At 47.7% G+C, this 13,837-nt stretch overlaps 2 protein-coding genes across 2 annotated transcripts; one reads left to right on the top strand and one right to left on the bottom strand.

Moving 5' to 3' along the window:
* The first annotated feature begins 7,505 nt into the window (after window positions 1-7,505).
* E1B28_006799 (uncharacterized protein) lies at window positions 7,506-8,961 on the top strand. Its single transcript, XM_043151499.1, has 5 exons — window positions 7,506-7,664; window positions 7,717-8,070; window positions 8,134-8,404; window positions 8,464-8,701; window positions 8,770-8,961. The coding sequence occupies exons 1-5, from the start codon at window positions 7,541-7,543 to the stop codon at window positions 8,827-8,829; spliced, it is 1,047 nt and encodes a 348-aa protein (XP_043012595.1). The 5' UTR covers window positions 7,506-7,540; the 3' UTR covers window positions 8,830-8,961.
* A 650-nt stretch (window positions 8,962-9,611) lies between these two features.
* Window positions 9,612-10,975, bottom strand: E1B28_006800 (uncharacterized protein). Its single transcript, XM_043151500.1, has 5 exons — window positions 10,829-10,975; window positions 10,418-10,771; window positions 10,081-10,357; window positions 9,780-10,014; window positions 9,612-9,719 (listed from the first exon to the last, which is right to left on the bottom strand). Exons 1-5 carry the CDS (start codon window positions 10,956-10,958, stop codon window positions 9,660-9,662), a joined length of 1,056 nt encoding a protein of 351 aa, XP_043012596.1. The 5' UTR covers window positions 10,959-10,975; the 3' UTR covers window positions 9,612-9,659.
* Between the last annotated feature and the right edge of the window lie 2,862 nt (window positions 10,976-13,837).

Consider the following 13,837-nt stretch of genomic DNA (forward strand, 5'->3'; position numbering starts at 1 on the left):
AGCAGAAAAGGCTTCGCAAGGAAGTCCTCCAGAAGTAGATATCGAAGTAGATGACGGCACGAACTTGGTCATGGATCCGGGATATCGGGCGTGTCAACTTGGGTTCACGAACATTCGGAACCACGTTCTTGTACATAGACGACATACGGGGTACAGTTCTTGACATGATTTCATCCATCCGCTTTATGAATAACCCTCGATTATAGATGATTGAAACAGTCGGATTCTCGATTATTGATCCTTGATAATCATGACGGCGGACTCAAGAAAGATATCACTATTGAATTCGGTCATGTAGTACATAGTGACATTCAAGAACGCAACTCGCCTCTTGTCAATCATGTATACATTGGAAGACTGTCCGGGCAGGCTTTATAACCTAGGTTCGGTCGTAGTCGGTGAAGGATTTTAACTTACAATAAGTGCGCTGATGGCTACACAACATCTACATGAGCAAGTGAGTATCCCCAGATGGAATCTAAACAGGCCACGATGACAGACATACCAACGACTCGGAGGTTCGGAACCCTATACACCCTCAAATCCGTGTCCAGAACACCTCCCGTATCTCTCAGTAACATAGCCGTTCCAACGATGATTATCACCACAAGTAAACGAGCTGGTTGGAGAAACAAAAATATTCAACTCCCTTCGGTTTAACACTCACGACTCTCAAACGGGAAAAACAAAACACGACCGGTATCGTTGCTGGTATCGTACCCAAACCGACCGACCATCTTCATTCATGTGTGAATGCAGCACCAATCGCGTAGGCGATTACTTGTCCTAAAGCGTGATCGCGTATACGTTTAGTACCATCCCGTAGACGTGTAGGTTAAGGTTCGATGTATAACGGAGCTACGCATGATGCCAGGCCTACACCTGGAGGAATAAGGAGAGACTTGTGAGCTAATAGAAACAGAGAAAAAAGACACATATACACTCCAAACATCGTGACAGACAGCTTGCGCAATTGCATTGCCCATGAAAACAATATCTGCGATACCAAAGACGCGTTTTCGGCCTGTTCAATCGGAAAAAACGTCTCCCATAAGGCCGCCAATGAGTGCGCCTAATGTCGTCGTTGATGTCGTGGATTCCTAGCGAAGTTTTTTTTTCCAGTTGGATTGCAACGATAAGCTTTTCCAGCTACGCACTTTCTGCCCATTCGTCAACTCGTTGAATATTCCACCACGAGTGCGCCTGATATGACTCCTGCGTCGTAACCTACGAGAAAGAGGAAATGATTGTTTTTGGGCATACGAACTGGGGGTTGTAAGAGCTGAGCTGGCGATGGAACTCATGTTGGTGGTTTCCAGCAAGTTTCAAGCAGAAGCCTGAGGCCTGTCACACTTGCGTGACCTACCTACTCTCTCATGTGAACCTTTTGGTACAAATTTTTGGCCGCCTTTCGTGATTGCCAGTCCTTCAGCCTTCAGGTCGTCGACTCAACTTTGAATCTTGGTTCTCGAATTTCGTAGGAACTGAAAGAAAGTGAACAAAGAGTCCAGGATGTGTCAGACCGTGTTTCGAGCGATTCATCGTACCTAGCGCTGTGCGTAGCCTTTGGGGGTTATTTGCGTCTTTTCGACTCACCATTCTCGTTCCAGAACTGCTTTTCTGCTTTTCTGTTCTGATGTGTTCCTTACTGTGCACAATGCATCTCAGCTTCTACACTATCACTGTTCGTCTGTCATTTGCCACGCTCTCGTTCTATTACTGACGACGATATTCTAGTCTCCCTGGGGCATACAGACACTCTCATGAATCACTAGATGCGGCATTCGATATCTATTTCAAGTCCAGCATCCATAACGTATGCTCTTTCTCCAACTTCCAATCAATGTGTCATTCACATCCTAATCAGCGTGAGATGGATGAGAAGATATCGGCGTCAAGTTGTAGTCGAAGATGCTTAAGGAGATCATGCAAACGTTGGAGCTTTTAGGTGAGAGAAGTTATCCTCTCTCTTCTGTCGTCTGTCTTGAATTGTGCATCCAGTTCATGCCATCCATGGGGATGCGAACGCGACCGACCGATCGACGCTCAGCTAACGAACGCTGCTGGCATTCTCGCGTTCCTTAGAACAATGCCTCTCGAAGTCCACCAGCTTTCTTTAGGATAAGGCTGGAAGGGAATCGCTCTCCAACCTCCTTCCAAAGTCGCCAGCTTTCCGAAGGCGTGGCAAGCAAATCGCTCCATCCTTCCTCCAACGTCTCTTGACCCGGCTCGCGTACTATTTCACTGCCAGTTCGTTCTGCTGGTCCATTCAGCCGCCACTATCGTCGAACGGAAGGTATTCTATCGGAGCGACTCTACATCTCACCCGACGATCCGCAATTCTCCTACTACCCTTATCTATAGCACTATTTGCCAGGCCTTTACTGCCTTTCCATGATCAATTCGCGTATGGGGTACCTGCATGTTCCGCTCAGTGCTCTTCGCCTACCTCGCTGTTCTCATTTGACCTTCTCGTGTTCGATCGCTACCTGCTGTAGAAGCCACGGTACAACCTAGTCGTTCCCTGCCACCAGAATACGTGGTGAACTCTGCCGGTCGTGAAGGCACGACGAACCTCACGATGTCAAAGACGTACGCACTGCCAAAAACGTGTTACTCGCTAGTTGGGCCTTCCATGCATGCCGGTTTATCAAGACTGGTTCATATTCAGCATTTTCTCTCCACGCGTTGACCGCGCTTTCCGGTTTACGACGTATGCACTATAAGTTCTTCAGTTGTCGAAGGTGGTTCTAATATGCATCTCCCCACGAGTTGCTGATCTGATCTCGTAGACCTCTAAGAGTGTCTCTCGCTTCCCTGGGCTTCGGAAATGTTGGTTGGGTCGATGAGATGGTTCTTCGTTATCGCTGGAAGCGAAGTGTCGTGATGGCTACTATTAGTTTCGCATGGAGAAGTGTGTGGTGGATGGCATTGGTTCAACTTGGCCAACAACCCAAAGGTGAGCTGGCAGATTACTCTCCAACTCAGCTTTTGCTCATTCTACGCTTCCTCGCACAAGGAAGCTGGGAGGGGTGAAACATACATATATATCATTTCCTCTCCGCCTTGGTCGAACTCTAGCCACGAACACTTCTCGCAAGCTCACACCGTATCAGAAAGTCATTTGCCGTCATCAATGACTTTACTTCCCTTTCCTCTTCCCTCTAACATCACTTGTGGATAACCTCTCAGCTTTGCCGAGATTCTTGCTATTGCCACAGGCGCCCATGATGCATAAGTTTCAATCCACGTACCTCCTCCCCACCCTCCCGCACCCCGGTACCATGCAGGATCCTAACACCTTCATATGCTTTCGCAACCCTGATCTATCGCATAATGGGTTTCTTCAGCTCAAAATCTGTGTCTGCGTTGGTTGTCTTTCGCTCGCAGCAGATTTCTCGGCCCTTCGAGGTTGTTCGGATGTTGGTTGTGCCACTCGAAGTTCGAACTAAGCAGCCTTGTTCACGTTTGTCTTCGATGTTGAAGGTCATCGTAATGCCACTCGGGTGTATGATGGCGAAGTCCTCTCTCGTTCGAAGCACTTCTGTACTCTCCGGTCTCGGTCTACCACCGGCATCTCTAATAGCCCGCATCCCATTCTCCACCCCATGATCATATTAGCTTCTACGTGCTATAGAGTGCGATTACATCGTTGTCACTATACCATTCGTTCTCTCTCATCTACATTTGATATACTTCTTCGGTCCCTTCAGCATTACCGTTGATATTACTTTGACTGCCAGGGATTCGGCGAAGAGTGGTGGTGTTTCTTCCCTTTTCCCAACGCATGATCTCATACGAATGGTTCGAAAACCTTTTTTAACATGGGCGAAATACTGTTATTCGTGTCGGGTAAGTACATGTAATGATCTATACATATCGTTTCAACTAGAGCATTCGGAGGCTGAAGGAAATGGTACGATGGGGGAGTGAGGTATTCCAAAACAGAGGGGCGGCCAGACGGAAGTTGTTCCGACACGAGGAAATGAGCGACCTGATTCCTTTGGCGGGCCGGCTTTCCCATTTTATGGTCACCAGAAGATGTGGTCTATTCGTTTGTTGTGGTTCAAACGTTGATCTATCACGCGCAAGTAAGAAAACTAGACCAGGTACCGAGCACCATCAGTGGCCCCTCCTCCATCACTAGGGTTACCTCACTGGAATGGCATCCCAGCTACCCTTATAGCTTCCATTTAGATCCCTAAACACCATCCACATACCACCGACTCATCAAATCCGAGATACTAACGGAAGACATGAGGGGTGCCTAATCATACAACACCGAACATAGGTCAATCGCTTCTGGCAGAGGTGCTGGTGGAAGAAGGGATACGGGTGCGCTATTTAGGGAAGAGCGCATGGGATAATGGCAAAGAAAAACGGTAACAACATGTTTCCGCTAGCTTGCACAACCACGAGCCACGAGCACATTATGAGATTGAATTTCTTCCCTATCGCATGAAGCATGACGGAGACGGTAATTGGCGGTTTGGACTTTGGAATGGGGCTCTTCTCGAAGTACTGGTCAAGTTAAAGTAGTGGCAAGGTTGTTTGAGAATGCGGTCTATGATTTTTTGGCGATGTGGTTCACCTGAGATGTGTCAGATAACGGAGGTTTGGGACAACGCGCCACATACAAGGAGTATGGTTGCTCGCGGTACATCATGTCGCAGCGAGGGCAAGGTTTTTCAAAATGGCAGGATAGACAACGATCGCGAGAAGGTTTGGGAGAAGTAGTATAGCCGCACCACAGGGATACCGCCGGCAGGTTTAGTTTTCAAGACCTATTGATGGTACAGCATGACGTCGGAAGGATGTGTTGAAAGTTATCTGATCCAGTTTCTAAAAGCTCCCTCCAAGATTTCTGTCTTCGAAGGTTGTGGATCGACACTGGGGATAAAAGGTACACATGGCGAACTAATCGGGGTCAGTGAAACCCGCTACGATGCGAAGTGGAAGAACTGACCCACTCCCAGCGAAGTCTTTACATATATATCTACCGAAATCCATCGACAGTACTTGAGATTCCAGAGTACCAGACTAAAACATCGACGGTCATAGCGGGCAAGCTAGTGATCCCAGCCCAAAACAGCTCGTCGTTCCTGATGGTGGATGGTGATGATGGAACGAGCGTCCATATCGCATTGCAGAGGAGATAGGGCATTGGATCCGAAAAAACGTCCTTCTGGAAAGATCAACCACGGACGACCGTAGCGAGCTGTCTTGGTGGCACTTCCTCAATCAGTTGGCAATGAGGAGCAGCATATGGTGGTAGTCTGAGCCAGATCCTCGAGACTGCAGCGAGGCGCTAGGTACCAAAAAAGCGCTGTTGAGTATTGAGTGTCGACTTTCCCATTCCGTCAAAAAGCAGTTTTCTGATAATACTACTGCGTCATATTGAAGAAAAGGTAAACATGAGAAGAGCAATGGTTAAGAGGGAAGGATTTGCTTACGTACCTCGCTAACGGTGGGTTGACACAGATATCGCATTTCATCGCGTCTTGAATAGACTGTAGGGCTTCCTCGAGTTTATTATGGAACGAGTACGTCGACAAGGTGGATTCAACGAACCCGGTAACCACTACAACTCTCGCAGGCTTCAAATGCGGAGTCCAACAGTTCATTCTTGACACTGTCGCACTGGATGGTGTTCCATGGCGTTCTAGAGCGCTGAACTTTGACCAAACTGGCCCGGTTCCGCCCCATTGATTGAGGCGTTTGAGAGAGGAACGAAGAGGTCTGGTGGGAAGTATGGGTAAAGATCAGCACAAAGTCGACAAACGCACTGAGATTCACAACTTCTACTTGACTGTTGTCATTGTCAAAGGGTGAGGATACGTTATTTGGGCATTATTTGGCTCGACCGTGGGACCTTTGGCGCTTAACGTTTAACGCTTTGCACTTGCTTTCGGGTTTCATCGCGTTTTCTTTTTGAAGGTCAACGTCTCAGGGATGGATTCTGTTAGGTTATACTCGGAGAATTTGTACATATGACGTCACGTACAGTCCCTATCTCTTTTTTTTCGTGTCGATATTCTCGCCTAATTTCTCTCAACAGTTCAAACTTCAGACCTGCTGCATCTCTTGGAGAACGCTTGTCAGGATGCGTGTTTCCGCTGAAACCGCTTATCCCTTACGATATATGTGGCTTAATATTTGGACGGAACAATAGGCTGCCTCATAACGACATTTTCCAGCCTGCGATTCTCGATCGCTACCTCCTCGTCCACGAAACAAAACGTTCACTAGTCACTCCTTCACTAGTTTTGGCGTGCCTTCCGTTGCTTTGAGCCAAGTCGTTCCGCCTTGAAGGAATCGGCTTCAAATAATGCCTAAAATAATGCCTTCGTCGCTTTACCCAGTTCGTCATATCTATTTCATTCATTCGCTGTTCTCACCAAGACGCCCGACAGCCCGATCGTAAAAACAAATCAAGAACTCCATAACCCCACGCGTAACCTCCGCGATAGCAGTGACCTAGCACCCTTCACATCCATCAAACTTCAGCGTCAAGCCAGGTCATCAGACTTGTGCCCTTCAATACGGATGTCGACGCAGTCGGTTCCGTTCGCCCTTCTCATTTGCCCTTATTCAGATTTATTCAAGGCGCGTTCGTACTGAAACCACAAGTTAGCGGTTAAACAAAAAAATTTTGGAGACCGGAAAGCATAAGCTATCTGGTAAGTGGTGCCTAGTCTCGTTCTGATCGCTATCTGATTTACGCAGTCCAGAGGGATACGTTGACAACATGCACCCATACAACTAGCAAAATCGGTACACGGCCGAGTTATGGATGTTTAGTCGAGCTATGGCTTTTAAGTCTCCTAGTTCATCGTTCAAATACATTCTCGTCCATCGTACTCCACTCCAACCACTGTCTCCCACCCACCCATTCTGGTCCTTCTGTGACGGACACATTCGATGCCCGTGCACCTCTGCTCCAGCCAAGCTCGCTGCTCCAACAACCCTAATCCTACATCGCGATTTGAACGACCTGAATGGATGGGAACGGCGTTGAAGCGCATGCCCGACCAGGAATCAGGCATTCGCTGGCTCGAGAGCGGGGAGGGGAGTACGACGTACTGTTCCCAGGACCCAAACGAAAATTTTAGTCTGGAGCAGGAACTTTGATCCTCTGTGCGAGTCCCACAAAGAGGAACACAGAGCGCCCGAGCGGCTACACCCGAGTAAACAATTCCGAACAATTTTGGATTTATGCGATGGTAACATTTTGAACTCCGACTTCATTCATTCCGAAGTGAAGCCGAGAGCTTGTGAATAGTATCTTTCCTTTTTGTGACTCCTCGACTTCAACCTCAGGAGTGACAGTTTAGATGGCCATTGAGCAAGGGGACATGTATCGCGCTCCGAGCTTACTACGGAATTACCCTCGATCAAGCACACGATCATCACATTTTGAGTGATCACCCGCTGGTCGGGGACTTCGGGATATCCGGAGTCTGGACGTCTTGGAGGCCCCGGGGAGGGCACTTAAAAGCGCGCCTTTCGTCTCAAAACGTTACATCTGCTCTCTTCGAACATGGTGGCCCGTCAAACTTACACACTCTCCGATAATAAAGAGATTTCCTTCACTGACAATGGCCATCCTCCAAATTCCGACGACTACACCACTCTCGTCTTCGTTCACGGCTCTTGCAATGCATGTAAGTACTTCCCAAGGTTCTACAGGCGATTGGCTCACCCCTGCGAGTAAAGCCAGTTTAGAGAAGCTTTACGACTTTTCTCATCAGCTCAATCTCCGCATCGTCCTCTTGGAACGACCCCCATACGGTTCGACGCCATATACTGAGTCGGAGCTCGATGATCTCAAGCAAGGCCGTAAAATCTATCTGGACAGATTTGGCGCACGACTCGCCGAGTTTCTGGTGCAGTTCATCCAGAAGGAGAAGATACCGAAAGCCAGCGATGACCTGAATAGAGGAGGTATCACGGTAGTAGGCTGGTCTGCCGGTGCCGCTTTGGCTATGACACTTTTGTCCGATGCAAAAATTGTTCCTCCCGTAACGTACCCGATCCTGGAACAATACGTGAAAGACGTCTTGTTGCTTGGTGAGCGATTACTTTAACTTCAGTGACCCAGTGCCTGCTATAATTGCTACGAATATACCACAGACCCTCCTCACGTATGTTTTGGCTTCGAGACGCCGGCGGACTTCAAGGCTTATAATGCTTGGACCGACCCAGATCTGAAGGATCCACAAGAAAAGCTCCATCAGTTTTTTGCATGGGCATCCTCGTACTTTGACCACTCCGATCCTGCTGGCAATCTTCAAGACATGGACCTAACAACCAAACAAAGCAGCGATGCAACTGTCACAAAGTGGTCTGCAGAAGAGTCTAAGCGCCACTTCAATGAAAGGGCATCTTTCTCCGAGCTTCCTATGTACGTTTCACCTCACCTTAATTTCAACTTGCTGCCTCAAACCCAACGTTTTCCGTAAGGTTTATGGAGCCAATGCAATCAACTCTCAGAACCATGACAGAACAGGTGTTTTACGACGAGAATCTCATCAAAACGTACTTCCCTAACCTCAGGATTACTGTGATCCATTGCACGAGGTCATGTTGGCACTGTACATGGGCTAAGAACGAACTAAAACGGGTTTACGATGAGCGCTTGTCGAAGGGAGTGAAAGGAAGGCCTCTGAGATTTTGCGAGATAGCCGGAGCAAACCATTTTGTAAGTAATTCAGATTTCTCTCTCATGCAGCTTGTACTGAACGATCCTTTCTCACTTGCGACTACTAGGTACCCTGTGAGGATCCAAAGCTTTTGCTGGAGAAAGTGGCAGAAGGGATCAGGAAGTAGCTTCATCGGCCCGTATTCTTTGGGATCTTTTATGTTCAGGCAGAGAAAATGATATGAATGAATTACTTAGAAAACAATACTTTGTGACAGAGCGGCGACAACGAGCGTCTCTTTTCGACTACCCGGATCGTGCCATTACTCCCGGGCCCGTCTTTCATTGGCTGTGATAAGGAAGGAGCCTCAATTAATACGGTATAGATAGATATGAGATGGATAACGTGACCCTAATTTCTCACTAAGATGGGCCTCGGGCCGGTCACGCGTCGTCGACCTTCCATGATCTTTCTCGTCCAGCCGTCACTTCTAAGGTCTGCAGATAGGTGAGTGTATTTCTCACTATATCTAAATTATACACTCTGACTCTGTGTGATTCAAAATCTCTTAAGCCTTTCCGATCAAAAATCTAAAAATTCAACTTTCAACATGCCGATTATAACCTACTTACAACTCGCAGAATCCTTTGACCTTATTTAGTGGCCGGTCCATCGTGAGCGCTCAAACTCTCGATATCTCAAGGGCTAGCGTGTACGGCAGGTCCTCTCAAGAGTACTCTTTCGTTCCGTCATATTCTTCCAAATCGTAGATCTTCTCGTTCCGCCGTTTCTGCAATGGCTGTGTGGGGGAGCGTCGGTCGATGCTTCGACAGGCTTCGACAGGGCGGTCCGAGAAATTGGAGCTCAATTGTCACTAGCATCGTGTAATTTGACGAACGCAAGCTGTTTTCCCCCCCCCCTACATCTACCAAGATTCGGGCCATATAGATTCTCTTGTAGTAAGCATATGGACATCATTGATAATTCGGCGGGTGCCTTAACATGTCTCTGATGAAACTACCTACTCAATCCTTCCACCGTTGCCTTTAGCAAACACTCCGGATTTTCCCAGTGTAACTAGCAAGTGGGGAGGGGAGTCGTTCAGCACCCGACTGTATGAGAAGTCAAACTGCTTACCATATGGTTCCCGACCACCTTATAGACCTTCAAAGGCCTTGCACTCTCTCCCTTCGACACACGCTCATCGTAAGTTCGTTGTAGTTCCCTTGGGCCCCAGTAACAGTGCCAATTTGTTTGCGAGGCGTAAAGCACGGTTACTTTCAAGCGAGGGAAGTACGAACGAATGAGGTTGTCATCATAAAAGACCCGTTCAGTCATTCCCCTGAGCGTTGTTTGCATCGGCTCAGTATACCTTTCAAGGGGAAAAAGGTGAGTCGCAAGCAACGGGATGAAATTTGAGAAGGGAGCAAGAGCGCACATGGGGAACTCAGATTTTACAGCTGCCTCCGCATTGAAGTTTCTCTGCAACTCTTCTGAAGACCATTTCATGATAGTTGAATTGCTACTTCCTTTCGTTGTTAGGTCCATGTCTTGAAGCTTGCCAGTTTCTGGGTTCGGGTGATCGAAGTACGTAGATACCCATTTGGAAAACTGCTTAAATTTTTCTGGTAGAGTTTTCAACTCTGGGTCGGTCCAAGGATCGTAAGCCTTGATATCGTCGGGTACTTCGAAGCCAAAACACAGATGAGGAGGATCTGTAGGTACAACTGTATAAAAGCATGGGTCCGACTCGGGGAAACAAAGTGATCGCTCACCATCGCAAACAAGGTCTTTTACGTATTTCTCAAGGACCAAATAGTCCTCGTGAGGAACAAGATTGGCATCGGAGAAGAGCGCCATTGCTGAAGTACCCATCGACCAGGTCATAACCGCGATACCTCCTTTCTTCATGTCGTCACTGGCTTTCGGTATCTTCTCCTTCTCAATAAACTGTAGTAGAAACTCGCCCATTACTTTCCCAATTCTGTCGATGAAGACTTTCCGGCCTTGCTTGAGATCTTCGAGCTCTGAGTCGGTGTATGGCGTCGAACCAGGATATTGACGTCGATTCAAAATGAGGGTACGAAGATTGAGCGAATGAGAAACGTCGTGCATCCTTTCTAGACCGTCTTTACTCGTGCAGGTTAGCCCATTGTCTACAAACATTCTGATTCAAACGCACTCACGTCCATTGAAACCACTTCCGTGAAGGAGGACTATCGTGGTGTAGTCGTCGGAATTTGGCGGAGCGCCATTGTCACTGAAGAAGATCTTTATGTCCTCCGAGAGTGTGTAAGTTTGATAATCGAGTTTCATGTTCGAGGAACTTGCAGGTCCATTGAAGGTGCGACTCGCGACTTATAATTAAACGGTACTCGGAGTCCGATCATGCCGAGGTTCCCGACGCTGCACAAGCTGCCAAAAGGACCCCACAACTGACTTTCCCACGACCTATGGTCCATCAGCAAAATTCTGGAAACGCTGCAACCACAATACCATGGGTTGCAGCGTTTATGATTTAATACTACAGTTAGATAGTGTTAGAATAACTTTATAACAGTATTTTAATAGACTTACAATAGTATCACAATTCAGACTGACTCAATAAAATTATTTGAATGAGAAATACAGGTCGGGATACGATCGCAACGCTGTGGTAAGACGGTCAGTACGTAGAACAATCCGATGCAACCTTCCCAATCCATTGTAACCCCATACAACCGTCGCAAACCGTAGTTATGGTTCGTCGGTGTAATATCGGGTTGCAGATGTTCTAACGAGTTGTAAGCGTAGTACACCTTGTAAAACTGTAGTATTACATTAAAACTTCACAAATACATCGTAACGGGTCGTAAAAATCCCAATCAATTGTTCCAGATCTATCGAATTGTTGTGTATATAACAGTAGCAACATATTTTAATGGGAAAAATGAATAACTACGAGTCAAACTCTACGTGTTTATATAGTACATCGAGTCGGCAAGCCTACAAAGTCATACAGTTGCATGTTGGTACTCATCGCCATCTCCATCGACTTCCTCGTCCTCGTCATCTCCACTATCCTCGTCTTCGTCCTCACCGGGTCTTTGGTCACCTGGATCGCTCAGAACCCAGTCGCTATCTGGCTCTGACTCCGAACAACTCGAGTTCTGTGGTCCAGATAGTTCCTGCTGGTCTTCATCGCCATCGTCGCTTGTTGCGGCTGGTATCTCCTCGCCGTCCGAGTCATACAATGGCAAGGCTTGCTCGGACAGGCCAGCATCCTTTTCAAAGTATTTGAGATATTCGTGGAATTGAACATGGCCAACACCACCTCCCCGATACCGCATGACCATGTCCCTGTCCACAAACCTGTTGTAAGAGTTAGTTACGAGTCGGCGTTAGTGTAGATATTGGGAGACTTACATGTTTATGTAGTAGAACTTCCAGTCATCCTCTTCGAGTTCCCGCAGTCCGTGAGTATTCAGGCGCTCTAGTTGACGCGCCGCTGAGTATGGCACCAAAGATGTGGTTGTATCTGCACCTCCGTCATGAAACGACGGGATAAGGTGACAACCACGTATGACATCGTCCGGGTTCAGGAACCCGAAAGCCTTGGGGTTATCGGGTTGCGGAAAGAACACACGGTACAACCGTTTTTCTTTGAACCCAGCCTTACAGGTTGTGTTGAACTCGTACCACCGTACATAGATGAAGTACATACGTTTGGTTATGGGTATCTTGTTCGTTTGAAGGGAAGGAGAAAGGCGAACATTGGCATGGAAGATTCCAACGACTTGCGCATATTCATAAGGGTGAATGTCCTCGTTCTCGGCCACATCAGGGTTCAGAGTAACGATGTCGGGATGGGTACGTGGATTGATGGAATCCTGAGATCTGAGTCTGTCGTAGGTGTTGTAGTTGACACGTAGAGTTCGGTGAGCGTAGATGCAATCGTTGGTGAATGTAAGAAGAGAGCGTTCATCTTGACTGTACTCTGTCTTCGAATCCAGGCCAAGTAACTGGTGGAGGAGATGGTCTTTCAGTTTGGGAACAAAGTCCTACATCGATAAAGTCAGGAAACGGAACATCCAGAGTTGGTGCGATACATACCAGGAGAGCGAGGTCTTCATCTCCATCTTCGTCCACCCAATCAAACTCCGACAAATTCACTCGAAATTCTTGCCCGTTCGCAATATGATAGCATACGGAAGGGTCCGTCTTGGACAGCGCTTCACGTCCCCCAGCAAGGTGCCTCACCCTCCTGGGCTTGGCCTTCTGCTTTGCAGCAGTAGGAATGTTACGATGTATGGCTCGAAGGGCTCGGTCACGCTGTTCGTGGCGAACCACCTGAGCAGTGTGGTTCTGTTTATTGGTTCGTCGGTAATAACGCTTTACCTGCTGGTGTTGGCACTCGCTCTGCAGGGGATTCACTAATCAGTGACTGACAGGGAACAGAGGAGTTGGAAAGACACGCACATTACGGGTTGTATACGAATCTGTAGATCCATATTCCTTGATTGCTTGAGGGTAATCCCCAAGAAAATGCGTCTTAGCCGTCGAAAGGTTGAAACTTTTCTTCTTCACCGAGGCTTTCGTGTTCTTCTTTCCCTTTGTTGGTTCCGTCTCGCTAGCTGCCTTGCCCTGAGACTTTTTCCGTGATGCTGCCTCACGACGCTGACAAGTCTCTACCTCCTTGGGAGTCTCGTGCGTATTGATTTTCTTCACGTTCTGCTGGAAGGACCTCAAGCTCTTGCCCAAGTCTTTGGTAACCTCTTCGAAGGAAGCTACAGTTGAATCGGTATGCAAACGAAACTTGGCGTATGCATGCCATGTAACGAGGTCAAACAGAAGGGATGCTACGAGGTTTTCTGTCTTGTTCGACTTGTTCTTCTCGGATCTGAACAAGCCCTCGAAGCAGGGGATGGCACATTGAAGGATATCTTCATAATCGCGTGCGGCCAATTTCTTCATTTGCGATACATTATTATGGAACCTGCGTATAGTATCTCGTCCAAAAGTGGATACACGACGATATCGTTCGTCCAGGATATCCACAGAGCTATCCTTGAGGGTGTAAAGCATGCGCACTAGGTGAATGAGTACGGCTTTCCACACTCCCAGTTCGAACTCGTGCAGCAAATCTACTGTTAGCAGCTGGTAGACGTCAAATCCGAACTGCGAGAGTTTCTCCGAAAAGGCGTTGACGATGGGCG

Source organism: Marasmius oreades, chromosome 3, assembly GCF_018924745.1.
Source record: "Marasmius oreades isolate 03SP1 chromosome 3, whole genome shotgun sequence".
Classification (NCBI taxonomy): domain Eukaryota; kingdom Fungi; phylum Basidiomycota; class Agaricomycetes; order Agaricales; family Marasmiaceae; genus Marasmius; species Marasmius oreades.

Coding starts and splice junctions, on each gene's coding strand:
- E1B28_006799 (XM_043151499.1), top strand. CDS start 7,541: ATGGTGGCCCGTCAAACTTACACACTCTCCGATAATAAAGAGATTTCC. Junction 7,665..7,716: donor TCACGGCTCTTGCAATGCAT/GTAAGTACTTCC, acceptor CTGCGAGTAAAG/CCAGTTTAGAGAAGCTTTAC. Junction 8,405..8,463: donor TCTTTCTCCGAGCTTCCTAT/GTACGTTTCACC, acceptor GTTTTCCGTAAG/GTTTATGGAGCCAATGCAAT.
- E1B28_006800 (XM_043151500.1), bottom strand. CDS start 10,958: ATGAAACTCGATTATCAAACTTACACACTCTCGGAGGACATAAAGATC. Junction 10,358..10,417: donor AAAAGACCTTGTTTGCGATG/GTGAGCGATCAC, acceptor TTGTACCTACAG/ATCCTCCTCATCTGTGTTTT. Junction 10,015..10,080: donor GTAAAATCTGAGTTCCCCAT/GTGCGCTCTTGC, acceptor TCCCCTTGAAAG/GTATACTGAGCCGATGCAAA.